The following is a 17,054-nucleotide window of genomic DNA, read 5'->3' as shown; positions in this document are numbered from 1 at the left end:
CCTTTCTTCTATTCTTTCAGTATAGTTTTAATGTAATATATATCATAAAATAATAAATCTAGCCTTCTGAAACATGGAGTCAGATCTCTGTCTCTTCCCTCAACCAAAAACCCCTGTGAACACCGTCACAGGCACTGGCTGGGAGAGCAGCAAACCAGTAACTTTCCACTGCAAATACAGGGGTTCCAGCTTTGCCTACACAGGAATTACTGTTTCCATCATTATTCCACTAAAATCAGCCTCAGTTAATGCTGCTGGGGTTGGAAATGCAGTGATAAATGGCACAGAGGGAGCAGGAGGAGGGCAGTGCCTGCGTGCTGCACTCACCAGTGTTCCTGTCTTCACCGACAGATTTACTCCTCCTGCTGCCTGATTAATTTATATCCTCAAATAATCTTTTTTTTTTCTGAGCTACCTCGGATTTTGTAGGTGTGGTGTGTTTTATTTGCAAATAAATCCCAATGGTACATGTACATTTAATCCTTTCAGGCGCTTGTGGACTGATTTATGACTACTGAAGGTAGAGAAGATCCTTTATCTTTTCCATCCTTCTTTGCAATAAACTGCAGTCCCAGCATTCTGAAAGCTGGCAAAAGAAATGTGCAAACAAAAGGTATGAAACAAGATAGAGGCCCTGTGAAGCACTAATAAAACTGTCCTATAAACCTGTCCAATTTAACAATAATAAAGAACAGACTCAAACCCTCCCTCAAAAACTCTCTCCTCCTTACTGTTGTAGCAATAAGTGATATAACAATTTTTTTTTCTTCTGTATAAAACTAAAGAAGTTCATTCGCATTCATAAAATGCTTTGAAGGGGATGAGAGGTTAAATATTAGCCCCTCATTTTTTTTCCCCCCCACCAGCAAGCTGAATCCTGACAGTGCAATGCTGCCCTTTTAAAAGGCTTCCAGGTTTTCAGGCACCCAGCTCCATGTGAGGAGATGACCTGGCTCACTTGAGGAATCACACCCTGCTGATTTAGTCCAGGTTAAACATGATCTCAGGGAGATGCTAAAAATAGAATCCTGCTGTTTTCTTTGGGTGTTTGAGTACCTGGTGTTCTGCTTAGCCACTGATGCTGCAGTGACCCAAAACCCTGTCTGGTGGCATTGTGCAAGACAATAGAAATCAAAGCTTCTGAGCCAACAGAGGAACTCAGGGGGAACAGCCAGTAAATCCCCAAAACATCCAGACCACCCCCTGGCACAGCCCCAACACAAGAATAAAGGAGTGAATCTCCTGTAGAAATCTTAGATTCTGATCACAGAGCTGTTAGGACATAAGAGGGGTTTTTGTTCAGGCAAGGCTATCCCTCCCTCCTCATCCTAAATTAAATGGTTGTTATTAAAGTGAATTATTGATACCAGAAATGCAACCGGGAGAGGAGTGATTCTGAGTGAGCTGTTTTCTAGGAAATCTGGGAACTGGACCTTCCACAAGACTCAAGTTTTGTCCCTTCCCTGCTCTCATTAGTGCTGATGGAACCTGGATCCCATCTCAGTTCACAAGCCTCTTGTGGAGGGCAGTCTTGGTCCTTCCTGAAAATAGGATCAAATTCAGGCTGTGCAAACAAGGCAATCTAAAGATCAACAGGTAATTTTCTCAACCATTCCCTGGGGAGCCTGTTCAGTGCCCAACCACTCTATGAGGGAAGAACCTTTTCCTAATATTTAACCCAAACTTCCCCAGCACAGTTTAAATAATCCCGCAGCCCCAGGCAGAGCTGGTCACCATGTAGCTCAGGTATTTGTATTATATATTAGGGGAGAAATTTCCCTTCTACCAGGCTACACAGTTCCTTGTAATTCCTTATGAATTAGAAAAGTTTCCAAAAAAAAAAATAAAAGAGAAAGAAATATCCAAACGTGTCACATCATGTCTTACGACACATGAAGACTGGGGAGAAAAAAAAATAAAAACAATCCCTCTGGATCCAAAATTCCCATTTATCAGTTAGTTCTGCCAGGGAACAGCAAGTTCTCCAGGCTGAGCACACAGACACAGAGCAGTGGGTCAGTGGGGCACGGCGAGGGTGACCCCACCCCGGGTGTATTGTCACAGCCAGCCTGGGAATAGGATCCTTTCCAGCTCCTTCCCCTCTGTCTGGATAAACAATGCCACTGCCACACCCTGGAAACTCTGACTGCCGTTATTGGGCTGGCCCCAAAGGAATGTGCCAGGGAAAGAGGGTTGTGCCAGTGCTGGGACACAGTATTGATATCATCGCTGCCACCTCCCCAGACCAACCCCTGCACACTCCAAAAGATTTTGTACAAATATTTGGCCACTCCAATAGTGAGCACCATCCAAGACATTGCTTCTCCTTCTCCCTAAGGCTTCGCAATGCTGTTTAATATTAATCTAGAACCACCCAAAAGCAAATAGCTGTGTTCTTTTTGTGCACACAATTGTGCAAGAACTCTTCTTTCCCAGTCCTGCACATGTGCTCGGGACAGAGCTCTGGTCAGCTAAGTGAATTTCTGCGCAGCAGTTGCTCAAGGTGCTCTAAAAATCTTCCTTGCCAAACACAGGAGCGTTTTCCGAGCGCACAACCTGACTGCACTCATAAAAAAGTTTCAAGGAATGTGACGATGTGGAACTTGAAATGAGTCATCTCCCATCAAGCTGCACTCAGTGATGGAGGCATGAGCCAAGGTTTTATAACTTTTACCATAAAAACCAATAAAAATCATGCTTCAGCTCAAAGAATAGATCTGATAACGAGATTTCAGCCTTTCCAAGCAGCGCAGTTTGCTGCATTGGCAGTTGGCTTGATCCCATCTAGAACTGACCAAATCAGCTTCAAATTTGTCTTTATTAATTTGAGTACTATTTGTTTTTCCATCTGCTGTATTTACTCCATTTCTCCTAAATTAAACCAGTCGGCATTTTTGCTTCATCCATGATTTATGCCAGGTTTCAAAACACCCTTTTTCTCCAGGAAAACATATGGTCAGAACATGGGAAAGATCATTTAATCACCAGTAAAATCTTATGAATTACCAGAAATCAACAGCAAATTTCCCCTTGGGTTCTGTGGGGCCACAGTTCCACCCCTTGGGTGAATTTGGTGACATGGAAAGAAACTTTCAAGCTCTTTTCTACCTCCCTCTTCTTTTATCTGTCTCTGGGCTGGGAAACAGCACAAATGAAGGGTAAAGAGTGGGAAACAGCACAAAGGGTAAAGAGTGTGAATAAAGAATGTGAAACCATCATCCAAGAACCTGCACCTTAGGTAGGTTGGGCCCCCAGTTTGTCAGGCACTCAGTGGACAAGGAAAATCACAATAAAACAGGATCATCCATGCTCTCCCAGTATGCAGAACTGGACAGGAGCTGTGGTAGATCCCAGACTTCCCCAGGGAAGCTGCATGTAGGCACAGGTTGACAGAAATGCTTTTTTTCTTGCAGAGCATTAGGCACTATGACAATATTTCCATTAGAAAAGGCACATCCTGCTGGTCACTGGCCCCCAAACCTACAACTCTGCTCCTCCTCAGTACAAATGATGGGAAATGCAACAAAAAGTCTTGGCCAGAATGGGATTGGCCCTTCAGTGCTGGTGCTGGTGGTGGCTCCACAGTCACCCTGTCACCAGCAGCATAACCAAAGGGTTCTGTTCTGAGTCATGTCCCCTGCTGGGGTACATGAGTCAGCTGTGGGGGACACATGAGTCACCCTGCTGCTGGAGCTCTGCCCATGCCCTGTGCCATGCAGGAGAGGCTCCCACTCCTTCAGGCTGTACCTTGCCCTTGCATGCAGCTACGTGAGCATCAGCTGAGCCAACCACACCACCTGAAGCAGCAAACTGATGGCATTTATGAGATTGGAGGTGGCAGATCCTTGCTGAGATTGGCACAGGTGGGATTAGGGGTCACACCAGTGGGTATGGAGAGAGGAAATTGCCATTGTAAAGCACTTAGAGACCTAATAAGGCCCATCCCTTTCCCAGGACTAAAAAGCCAGCCTCACAGGATGGGTGAATAACTTCACTGGGCTCTCATTGAAATTGAAATAAAATGGCAAACAGCTGCAACAAAAAATATCTCTCTGTGACCCACAATGATCATCTCTCCAGCCAGTGCTGCTGCTGCTCCCCACCATGGTCTGCAGTGGAACAGGGCCTAAGACAGCAGCAGGAAGGCTGGAAATGTCTCTTTGCACCCACCTTCTTTCTTCATGCCAGCTCTGAAGCATTTCTTCAGCCTGCAGTACCTGCACTGGTTCCTCTTGTCTTTGTCTATCACACACTGTCGGTTGAACCTGGGAGGAGATGGCAAATACAACTTGGAGCAACCTCCTCACCCTGAGCAGCCCCAAATAAAGCCCCAGAGCTCCCTGAGCTCCTCTCTGCATGATCCTAGAGAAGAGTCAAAGGTTTGCCAGAAATGGATTGAATCAGTGTTGGCTTGGCCCAGCTCCTCGTCTTCCCCACCGCCGCTCCTTCCAGCTGGGAGCTTCAGACCACCCACCCTGCAGGGATTGGGATGGGTTTGGCCATGAAAACACTACTGTGACTCCAGTTGTGCTTTTGTAGGAGCTCCATCTCCCACGTCAAGACAGTTTTTGGGTGTTTGGCGTTGGGGTTTGTCTGGTTTCTCTTGTTAACTATGCTACGATCTGTGTAGAAAAAAACGTGTTAAGGGCCACAAGGCCTTTGGGCCTGCGGCCTTGTTCTGAGGCCCATGGCCTCCCAATTCCTCCTCCTTTCCATGGGGATTTAGGAACCCTTGTGCTGTTCCAGGGGTGGCCCACACAGCCTTGGCAGCTCTCCCCATGGAGGGTGAAACAATGGAAGGGGAATCTTCCATGCAGAGAGGAGACGACGTGGGACCATCAGGCTGTAAAAGCTGAGGCACTTTCCCAGACTGGGAAAAAGCCAAAGGTACAAAAGCCCAAAGACTTTCAGAGGAATTCATGTCTGCCATAAGCACAGCTCTGAGCTGGGCTGAGCTCACCAAATAAGGGCTTGCACACAAGCTTGGCTTCAATGCTGTGGATCTTCCCTGAGCTGCCAAATATCACAGAGATTCATGGATTCCTGGGGAGAGGCAACAACTCCGCTCCCAGGAGACCGACAGCTGAAATTTCAAATAAACCATTACAGAGCTCATCTCCTCCTGCAGAATTCCCACAGCTCATGGGATGGTCATTGTGCAGATGGACACTGCTGTCACCTCAGGTGTCTTCCATGTCCTGGAATGGTAAGGACACCAGGAACATTTTGAAGAAGTAGGGTGACTCGCATTGGAAAAATTTGGAATGCCCTTAGAGGAGGAAAACCTTTGGAACAGAAAGAAAACTTCCAGGTTTTAACTAGAGATGAAGGGCTTAAGTGTATTGAGGTTTGGGATTTCTTTCCACTTTCTCCTGTGCTAAAATAAATATCATTTTTCCTAAGGTCAAATCAAGATAGCAGCTTTATAATTTATAGCCTCCTCCTGGAAAAAAACCCTTTCAAATGTATACCTGTGTGCCAAAGTGGATGTGAATCATCTCTGGTCCACACATATTTCTCAGAATATTCATAAAATCATCACTGATAAGTAAGTGCACATAATTTATTGTATTTCAAAACAAGAATGGAGAAGCTGTGAGAGGGCTTTGGAGGTGACAGATTCCTGGATGCCTGTTGTTCTTCACCAGGAAAAACAAGAAAGATGAAATCTCTGGAGCTTTGGTCCTTTGCCACCTTGGCCTCCCCTTGCTGTGCTGTGACGGGGTCATGGTGCCACTCCACACCCAGTGTCTGTATTTAGGTATTTTACACATCAGTCAAACCTCAGGTTTTAGGTTGGACTGGAGGATCTCAAAGATCTTTTCCAACCTTATCTATTCTGTGGACTATGAGTTTCCCTCCATTCTCAGGTCTATGATTTTCCCTCATTTTACCCCATAGGGAGAGCAGTGATGGCGCATTCGCTCAATGCACCACAGAAGGTCTCAGGGTCCAAATGAGATAAGACTGAGTTAAGAGATAGGACTGAATTTAGAGATAGGACTGAGTTTACTCCTTATAAACCAAACTGCAGTGCTACTGCTGGCCTTCACAGCATGGCAACTTGACATTTGAGATACAATCCCTTGATCCCAACCCCAAATAATTTCCCACATAAATCGCATTTTTTGTTAATTGCCAAAATTTGGTACCTGCAGGAGTAGACGTGGTTCTTGCGGACGCTCCTCCTGAAGAAGCCTTTGCAGCCATCACAGCTGGAGGCCCCGTAGTGCTTGCCAGTGGCTCTGTCCCCACAGATGGAGCACAGGGAGCTGACACCGTTGGGGAGCAGGTTGGGGTTTGCTGACTCGGCCGCGATGGCCTCTGTGGGCACAGAATGGGGACAATCAGAGCTCTCTGCCATGGAAACCTGCACTGGGATATCGCATGAAAAATCCCTTTGCCAAAATTTTTTTCTCCATGTTTTGCTGCTTTGAAATGTGATTTAAAGAATTGTTTACTCACCATGTGAATTGTTTTTAATTAAAAACCAATCACAGCCAGCTGTGTCAGACTCACTGAGTCTGCCACGAGATTTTATTATTCATTCCTTTCTAACTTTCTGATGTCTCCTTCTTCTATTCTTTTAGTATAGTTTTAGTATAGCATAAATATAATATAATATAATATAATATAATATAATATAATATAATATAATATAATATAATATAATATAATATAATATAATATAATATAATGCATAATATATAATATAATGCATAATATATAATATAATTAATATAATGTAATGTAATATCATATAATATATCAGCCTTCTGAAACATAAAGTCAAGATTGTCATCCTGGGGACCCTCAAACACCACCACAGAAACTTCTGAATTTATGGTCATGCTCTTCCCAAGATCAGCTCCTTTCTGGTATTGGTGTTTTTCTTCACTTAAATGATCAGAGAGATTTCAAGCTGCATAGCCCAAACTGCTCTTGAGAATTTATCAATTATCACTGCTTTCCTGGAGAGATATAAAGAAACCTCACTTGCATGTGATTTTTTTGGTTTTGAGGGATGGGGACCCACCTCCTCAATGAGATGCCTGGAGAGCATGGTTCAAAGCTGGTGTCCACAGAATAAAATGGATAAAAAGCTCATTAACTTGAATAAATAGAATGCAGAGAAGAAACAGCAGAGGCAAAAAGGAAGAACTGCTTCATGCCCATGACAGAGGTGCTGAAGATAAAGGATTGCACTTGAGAGCTCCTCTGCAGCTGGAAGGCAGAGACAGCAGCTCCCACAGGGATCACTTCAGCTCTAAGTCTGGTCCCTGCTCTGAAATTCTCTCTGAAGATGCTCACTGCTTTCCACTAGAAAGCAACAGAGGTGTGCAGGAAGATCAGATTTCTAAATTAGGGACCTAAAATTAGGTGATATGAATGCCCTCTGTCATGTCCTCTGTTTGTACCCACTCATTTGGGGCTGGAATAGCTCTGCTGAAAATTCCCCCTGGAACCTCTCCCTCTGCCCTAACCATCAGACTTGCTGCCCTCTCAATCCTCCTAATTGGGGAGGGAAAGGACAGGAGGCCCTTGCAAGGAGGGCAGCTGGCAGTGCTTGTATCTCCCCATCCATTTGCAGAGCCTGGCACTGGCTGCAGGGTGATTTTATGAATTTATCACACCTCTGGGATGTTCTGTGCTCCAGGAGATCCCATCTCATCTCAGTGACCTCAGAAGAGTCCCTGGAACAAGGCACACCCTGATGTGTCTCTGGGATGGGATATCCTCCCAATAGAGGTGGGGAAAGTTCAGCTTAGCAGATTCTTAGAGAAAACTGCTCAAAGGGGAGGAATTGCCACCTGATCTGCCTAGAGACAGTTTTCTAATCCATAATGCATAAAAACAGCTCTGGGTAATCCACACACAGGATATATACAGAGAGAGAGCGAGAGAAGGTTATTTTTGTGTGTGAATACATGTAAAAACTTTATAGTGAAAGTATTTGCTGTGCAATAAAAACTGTAATCAACCCCCCCCCCCCCCAGAATAAATAAATAGCAAAGCCAACAAAGCTTTAGTTTTTTGAAAACTGGATAGTTTCTTAGCTAAGGCTGAGACTAAGACATTTTTAGCCAAGATTTCACTAATGCAAAGTTCAGACATCCTGTCACCTCCTAAAATAACCCTTTTCGTCCATATTCACCTTCTGGTGTGTGGATGAGTAAATAAGTGGGTTACAGCAAGATGGGAGCAGCATGACAAGAAAGAATGACAGCACCAAAATCATTCCTAGGTCACAATGACAGGAATTGAGATTTGCCTCTTCCCAAATTCTGTGTAAGGTTCTCCCAGCCCTGACATTTGTCAGGAAGTGACACATGGGTCCTTTGGGAACAACATCTATGTCAAAGATGTTTAATGGCAATTTAGATTGATTTTTAGGTATTTTTGGTTTTTTTTTTTTTTCAATTATTCTTGATTTTATATTACTTAATAACTTAGTAATAAATGAACAATACACAATATTCCTTTGAGGATAACTGCAGAACATTTGGGCATCTGTTGTTCCATCCATTTTTTGGGGGAGCACATGACCATAAACAAAGGCACTGTGTTGGATTCCATTTTAAAAATTTGCACAACCGAAATAAAGATAAGGCAGCCAGTTTCCTCTTCACTACCCTCATGCTTTCTCTAGACTTCAGAGGAATCAAGCCAAGATCAAATAGTTTAGATCTCCAACAGACTCTTCATCCAGGACCAGATTGCAAAATGTTCCTGATGCTGGGAAGTATTTACTCACCAGAAAAGACTTGATTTCCTTTTATATAGGATGTGAGAATCTGCTTGCTGTTATAAGGAATAAATTAATAATCTGGCCTCAAACCAGGTGTTACTGGAGGGGAACCATCAGCACTGTGTGTGTGAGGGCCCTTGGAAATTAGCAAACCAAATTTTGCCCTCACTTGTATCCATGGAAGCACAAACAAATCACCAGTGAGCTGGGTGGCTCTGGGTTAGGGCAGCTCCACAGCTAAAAATTCAAACCCTGGGAGGGAGCCATGTGTGCTCTCCAGCTGAATTGGCTGAATGTGGACACAAATTTTTACAAATAAAAGGAAAGCCCTAATCCAGAACGCACGTTAATTATGATCACGATTATAATTACAAAATCCTGTCACCAGCTAATGATGGGCTCCAAATGAGAATTAGCTCAGAGAAAAGACAAGCACAGCTGATATCACAGGCACCAGGAGACTCTCTAACACAGCTTTCAAACCTCCCCAATATTTGGGTTTTTCTGTGAGGAAAGACCAGGATCCCTGGCAGCAGAGTCCCCTGCCTGCCTGTAAAATCTGCTTTTGGTTCTCCAACCCTGCCTGCCACAGGGAGATAACCTGAACAGTTCCTGTGCTGTGCCACGGTGCCTTTGAAATCTCCACTGCAGAAATGCATTCAATTCTGTTCTCCACGAAGAGACCACAGCTCATCCTGATTTTGTGTGGCTCCCAGGCTGAGCTGAGGCTCTGCTTGTGGCCAGACCCCTCACTGGGACTGCCCTCAACTTCACTGGCAGAAATATCTGAAGCTGGTTTTTGAGCTATATATAATTTTTTGAGTTATATATAATTTAAAAATATATTAAAATCTAATACATAATAAAATATATAAAAATAAATAGCGTTATAATTTTTGGAGTTATATACAATTAAAATGTATGTGAAATATATAAGAATAGAATAGAATATTATCTATTATATATGATTATATTACATATCATATATTATATCAATATATATTATTAAGAGAATAAATTATATTATATAATATAGAATTATATAATATAGAATTATATTATATAGAATTATATTATATAGAATTATATTATATTATATAGAATTATATTATATAGAATTATATTATATTATATTATATTATATTATATTATATTATATTATATTATATTATATTATATTATATTATATTATATTATATTATATTATATTGTATTGTATTGTATTGTATTTTTTTTTTTTTTTTTTGAGTTATATATAATCAGTGTGCAGACTCCCTAAGGCTGAGAAGAGCACCCAGTGGCTTCTCCAGATTTGGGATCAGCCAAGTTCACAACTGAAATGCACACAAATTTTTTGGTACCTACTGCCTCTGTATGTTAATCATTGTCTATGATAATGCCAGTTTTACAGTGATAAGAAATGACACTGAGGATGTTCTCATCATACCTGCACTGCTTTTCCTTTCAGTTCCTTTACTGGCTGCAGCTCTTCTAGATGCTCATTGTAAAAGAGAATTGTCATGTAATACTTTCCAGAGTGGCCTTTATCTACCAGGAAATCCAAGTTTTGGTGCACATAATTTGCAGTTAACAAATCCCCTGATTACATGTGCTGGGCTAGAATGTGAAGAGATCACAAATGTGGGTTTAGGGCTTGAACACACACAAGGAAACTCGGTGCCAAAGCCGGCATTGTGAAACCTGTACACACAAATGTAGGGCAGGAGGGGGTTTAAACCCTGGCCACGTGCAGGGCAGCCTCTTTCCACATCAGCTTTTAGCAAACAGAGGAGTTTTTGAGATATCAAACCTAGCTGTGGTTTAGTGACCCCACATCCTAGAGGAGTGATGATGACGGTGCTGTTCCAGGCTCAAGGGATGGGAAATCACTGCCAAAACATGGTGGCTTTTGCACGCTCTGAACTGGCTCAGACTGGGAAAGATTTCACCAGCCTCGTGCCAGGGCCCCAAGGATCAGTGTGGGGTGTGGGGCTGAGGACAACGAGCACCACCACCCCGGCAGAGAGCGCTCCCCAACTCTCCAGTGAAGAACTGGGGCTGCAGTGCAGCAACGCTTCACATCTTCACCAAAATGAGACAGCTCTGACAGGAGTGTGAGGGAATGGCCAGTAACCACACATAAAAAACTGAGAATATGAGTTGTAATGCCAGCCAAGGTGAAGGAAACAAATTTGTACAGAATGGGAAAATTTCTGCTGCTGCAACACATATTTCACATAGGAAAGACAGAATTAGTAGTGATTTTTGCTCCTTTCCTTTTGTCATTCTATTTAAACCTTACATATTTCTTATATCACTCCCATAAAGTGTTGTATTCTTTATTTTGAATTAATCCTAAAACATTTGCCAAATTATGAGCTATTTGAAGGTGGAAAATCCCAGCTACATATCTGGGCAAATCTCAGAATGATAGCAGCTTCATTAAGAAGAAACATCTAAGCACAGGAAGTGCTCCACACAATTTCTCTACCCAAAATTTTGATGAAATAATGTACTGAAGAAGGAAAGAGTTGGTTTCAAGAAAGCATGACCTTATTTGAAAATATTCCAATTTTCACTTTTGGAATTGTCCAGACAATAAGGAACTGCACTGAGTTCACCAAAATAAATATTTCATCCTTTCCTGTTCATGTTTATAGAGGGCAAAGCTGTCATCATCTAGTAAGGAAAATACAGATGAACCTTAGGAGAGATATAAGCAATCTTTAAAAAATCCAATATAGTTATAAAAAGTACCTAAAATGAGGTTGTTTTTTGATTCTAAGAATTTTTTAAATATTTCTGAAGCCACAAGGAAACTGTAATTTGGAATTACCTTAGGGGACTGAACTCAGCTGGACAGCAATAGATTTCCATGCATGGCCATTTCATGTATTTTTTGAAGTTATTTTTACAAATGATAGAAAAGGACACTTACCCAAGACAAACAAGCTAATTTCAAAGCAGCTACTTCCCGAGAGAGCTGGTTAGTCATTAACAGCTAAACAAATAGCACAATACCGAGTTCGATAAAGTTCAGAAAAAAACTCAACCTGTCAGTTCTACTGCATGAATCAACAGAGAGCCCAAACAGACATTGGTGGTTCGTTTACAAAATTATATTGAATTTCGGGGAAATTTGTGCCACTTCAAAAAGTGGAAAATATCTTCTTGTTCAACGGGAAGTGACAAAGCAAAACATCTGCGTTAAATGACATTTCTGGAGTAGGATAGGAGGTGGAAAGCTTTCTGCAAAAATAAGATCCAGTGTAGCTGGAGCTTACAAAAATTATATATATTGAAAAACCTTGATTTGGAGACAGTCAGAGCTTTACAGAAGGCAATTTTAAATTCAAGTTCCTTTGGGCCTTTTAACTTTACTTGTCTCCTGACCTCCCTCCAGGCCCCACAATAATAAGTCTAATCATTTTATATTGTAGGTGATATCCCTACTGAAACTCTGATTTCCTTTGATGAGCCAGTTAATGAGCAAATGTGAAAATCCCATCTTAATTTCACTAAGCTTCTTAGCAAATTAAAAGCCTGCCAAAACTCTCCAAAGGGATCGCTAACTCAGAATCTCATTCAGTTGTACAACTGGTTTCATGCAAGATGACCAAAATGCCCTTTATTTTTACACAGCGAGCAGTTGATTTCAGAGGATGGAGTACCCTTTATGCCAGAGTAATTTTGACTGCAGAAAAATTAAATCCCACACAAAGTGCTTTATTCCTGCAAACCGAGCGGAAGTGTCGGTGTATAAACACTCCCGCCTCCCAGCCAAGTCCTTTGTGCCCTAAAAACTCTTGGACCATCTTGGTAGCTAGAAAAGGAATACAAAGCTAGCAATGGTTTGGGTATTTCTTCTCAGTTCAGGTTCCCAGGACCAACCTAAACAGGGCACACGGTCATGGACAAATGCCGTTTGGGACGACATGTTTTCCTGAGGATTAAATATCAACTGAGGTCGTATACGGGAATGAGCCGCACATTTGAACGAGAAATATTGGTAATAACTCCCCTCCTAAGCTATACAGCAGGACAAACCCAGGGAATGCCATGAAGACCTCTACCAACACCTGCAAAACTTGGTGGGCTCTTCAGGGCATGACAATCAGCCCACCAACGAAAAGAATAACCCAAAAGAATAACCCAAAATGGGACCGGCAAGCAAAGGGGTCGTGTTTCAGCCCAAACAACACCATGGATGCAACAGAGGTTGACAGGTCAGCTGCTTAAATATTACCCCTTCCACCCTTTGCCCCATACCTCCCACCAGCCTTTCCTCTGTGTCCAGCTTTACAGCAAAAGTGGTGGAGCTTATTCAAGAGAAAACGAATAAAAATCTCACCCGTGTTGTTGGGGAGCACGCGGAGGTTGTCGAATTCCAGCATGGTATAAGAGGAGTCCAAGGAGTCGACATAATCTGGCATATCCATGTCCATGATGGACTGACAAAGCTTCATTATTACTTGACAACAGCGAGGGAAGTGGCAGAAACAGCCCCGCTGTCAATCACGGCCAAGGTTTCCTCTGCAGAGAGAGACACCCCGCTCCTGGCGGTGACAAATCATTACCCAGCTCTGCCCGCAGTCCCTCCCCGTGCCAGAAGAGAAGGGACGAGGCCAAACCCTCTGGCACAGTCCCCTCCCTTCCCGGGGTGCATCTCGCTCTCTGGCTCCTGATAAGGTGATGCAGATAAGGCCCAGGCTCAAACGCCTTGGATTGCATCTTCGGGTCAATACAGCAGCATTTATGGCTGCTCCTGCACAAACATTTTGAGAAGGGCTGGGGAGAGGCCGACACACACATGTGTCACTCTCCCAGGGCACAGTGGTCACATCCAATCACCAATTGTCACCTTGCTGGCCTACCAGCCCTTGGGGGAAGAGCAAACGGTGTCACCTGAGGCTCGTGAGGACAATAAATCAATGTCCCACCGAATGAGGACCATTAAGGCAGGTCAGCATGGAGAACCTGATTTCTGTGAGACACCACAGTGCTCACACTGTGAGTTGCTGCTGGAAGGGGGAAATGATGCTTCATTCATGCCCTACACATGTTCTCACCCTGCTCCATAGGCAGAGGAGAGCTGGAGGAGGTGACTTCCACCCAGCACCCTCCATCCCTCTCACCTGTGTCTTCATCCCGACTCCAGGCAGCCCCAGTGTCCCAGAGCTCCCTCTGGGGAAGAGCTGGGCTCTGCCGATGAATTGTCATCATGGAAGGTTCCAAACATGGCAAATGATGGAAATGGAAAAGGCTGGGAGGACTGGGCAGAATCCCCCACAGATGTGTGGTGTTACATTTCACGCTGGCCCATGCCTGGCTTTTCTGGGAAAGGTCTGTAGTACAGAAATTAAATTCCAGTTTTTCCCCCACAGGCCCATGATGTTTGGTCTGGATTTTTTTATAATTTACTGAATTTTACACTAACCAGCTTTTTTGATTTCCTGAATTTTACAAAAAGTTCTTTCCTTGTTAAGGAAAGAACATGAGCTGTGCTTCAAAAGGCTGGAAACAAAACTCAGCCATGCAAAGCCATACAGCTTGGAGTGATTGGTTTATTCCCACTTTGATCTTCCAGATGCCCTCCCTGACATTACAGTTCCCTCTCCAGTGAAGTGGGTTTTGTGTCAGAGGGTCTTTCCTCTCCATGAGCTGTTCTGAGAGATCCAGGTCAACATCCTGTTGAATTGGGAGGAAAAGAAGAGTTCTTGAGAAACAGGGAGACGCGTTGCCAGAAAAGGAGTCTTGGCCAAAAGGATGGGATTGCCAGACTGCCTGAACTCTCACTGAACCGAGAAGCAGGCTGGCCCCAAGGATCCCAGCAATCTCCAAACAGCAAGAAATACTCAAAAAATCTGAGGTTTTAACTGTTTGCATTATACTAATTTGATTCAACCCCCATTTCAATTTTTTTTTTAATATCTTTTTCCGTATCCTGGGGCTTTACAGAGGACATTGCAAGGGGTTAACTCCAGATAGGCTTTTCCTCTATAAAGTTTGGGTGTAGAAACTTTCAGCTTTACTTTCTTATCGTTTCTGGGAAATAAAATAATTTCATGTGCCATATTTTCCTTTTCCTTCTTTCCCTTTTTAAGGACGTGTTGTAACCAGTGGTGCACAAATGACTCCTTGCTTAGATAAGACATTATGTTTTTATCCTTGGACTGTGCCCCAGGCTCCCAGTAATGCCAGCATCAGCTAAGTTGGGATCTGATTACTTGTTCTTGCCTCTTACTCAATGTCAGGCTTGATTATGCCCATTAATCTGGTTGGTTATTTTTTTAAACTGAGCCGTGGGCACCATCTTGCCTGATTCTCAGCACTCTGCTACTATTATAGCAAGGTTTTTTCACATTTCTACAATTCTAGGTTTTTGGTTTTGTTTTTTGGGGGGTGTTTTTGGTTTTTTAAATGGATTTCTCACCATTAAAATAGCCATTTTGGTATTTATCAAGATTTTGGGCAGCAGTGGCTCAGAGAGGAGAAATCTGGGCTCCTGCCCTGATCTTGTTGGCTTTAGAGATCTCTCAATGTTTTCCATCCCTCAGAAGGATGTGAGGGTCAAGGATAATTTCCAAGGAAAGTTGTGGGATGAGGATGTGCTTGGACAATTTTCATTTTGGGAATGACAAAAGGTTACAGAGCAAATTTCATAGCTCAGGACCAGATTTCAGCACCACATCCACACAGATAATCAGGACTGACTTGTGCAGGGTGGAGCTGGAGGGACAGAACGTGGCATTTGTTCCAAACAGATGTCAGCACCCTGCTCCAAACCACTCCAGCACAAAAGCAGCCCTGAAGATGAACAAACCCTTGCTGAGGTTTGGGCAGTTTCTTCTTTTCCCTCCCCCTGCTTTCTTACATCACTTTCTGAGCGACAGCTGCAATTCAGCTGGGACCTGCTGGGGCTGAGTTTTATCAAAATCAGGAGAAACCAAACTCACCCAGAGGTGGCCTCACATCTCTTCAGGTCATTGTGAAGTGACAATGAAGGGACAGTGGCCCAGCCAATAGCCAGGAATCTCCAGCTGGTTCCTTATTGCCTTACCATGATCCAAGCTGAGAGAGCAGCCAGGGAGGGGAGAAGAGAACTCAAATCTTTCCCAGAAAGATGGATTTGAGTAGGGATTTGTGAGGCTGGCCAGCACTTTGTGCTGACGTGTCCTTGGGTGCTCGGGCACTCACTCACCTGCACAGGCATCTTAGATGGATAACCAAGGGCAAAACTGGTACAACTCAATCTTCCCACTTTGGAAATGGATGCCAATCCTCCTCCACATGGACACAATCCTCTTTTCAATGTGTTTTCCATTGATTCCTGCTTTGAGGCTGGATATAGCTGGAGGGCGCCGGGGAAAGGGGAGAAGGGAGAAAGAACCAGAGTTAAGTTTAATAAAAATAATATGAGCGTTCAAAGTTCGAGCTCTGGGAATGAATCAGTGTGGATTCTCCCGTGTGAGGGCACAGGGCAGGCTCTGAAGAACACATGGAACCAATAAGACAACACTTTTATTCCTAGAAATAAAACTCAGGTGCTCTTGGGAACGCTTGTTAGACAAGATGAAGTGCAGCAAAGATAAGGACACTTTGATTGATTAAGAGAGAACACAAAGTACTGTGGGCAGGGTGTCAGAAATAACATTTCTTTGGCGAGGTAAGTGATGGGGGAAGATGTTTGCAGGTCATGCACATCCATCTCTGGAGGCTGATTTTAATGGAAAGGAACTCAGAGCTGCATATGGGGAGAGGTGTCTGAGAGACTGAAACTTAATGAAAGACTTGTAGGTATGCAAAATGGTGAGGCAGAAGTCACTAAATGGATTTTTGGAACAGAAGTTTTCTTCTTTTATTCATAGAAAGCCACTGAAAATCCCCTACCACTGTTGTGAAATTTCCTCTGTCTGAAATGCAGCAATAATTATATTTCTGTGAGCTTGCAGGGTTCAGGAAAAGGGTTTTTATGCAGGGAGCATAAATCCATCAATGATCAGGTGGTTCTCAGAAGCAACACTAGACACAATACTACCTACCTGGACAGGTGGTGTCGGGACAAAAACAATAATTTAAAGACAGAAGGCAGCAAGGCCCTTTTCTGGGTAATGTATAATTAGAAACAGCGTGCTTCTAACATTATAAGCAGTGTGAAATCATATCCTTAACATGTAATTACATTTCAAAGTTATCTAGAGCAGATGTTAGTAAATCAGCTCCCTCCTTTCCTGGGTGAAATTTGATATTTGTGATACACTAACAGCAAAATGTTTCTTTCCATTTTCAGGTATTTCTTTTTACA

The 17,054-nt window shown here is 43.1% G+C and overlaps 1 protein-coding gene across 3 annotated transcripts in view; it reads right to left on the bottom strand.

Moving 5' to 3' along the window:
• LOC134424388 (hepatocyte nuclear factor 4-beta-like) overlaps positions 1-17,054 on the bottom strand; it is a 44,962-nt gene that overhangs the window by 12,620 nt on the left and 15,288 nt on the right. For 2 of the 3 annotated variants that reach the window (XM_063168124.1, XM_063168126.1), the window contains 3 exons: positions 13,101-16,100; positions 6,153-6,324; positions 4,171-4,265 (listed from right to left, as the gene is read on the bottom strand). In XM_063168124.1, the coding sequence (XP_063024194.1) occupies positions 4,171-4,265; positions 6,153-6,324; positions 13,101-13,215 (382 nt within the window). In that variant the 5' untranslated portion in view covers positions 13,216-16,100. The remainder of the gene's footprint in view (positions 1-4,170; positions 4,266-6,152; positions 6,325-13,100; positions 16,101-17,054) is intronic. The other variant, XM_063168127.1, reaches the window with a different exon arrangement.

This window comes from Melospiza melodia, chromosome 13 (assembly GCF_035770615.1).
Source record: "Melospiza melodia melodia isolate bMelMel2 chromosome 13, bMelMel2.pri, whole genome shotgun sequence".
Classification (NCBI taxonomy): Eukaryota; Metazoa; Chordata; class Aves; order Passeriformes; family Passerellidae; genus Melospiza; species Melospiza melodia.
Note: the sequence above shows the minus strand (reverse complement) of the source record. Positions and strands in the feature narration are given on the sequence as shown.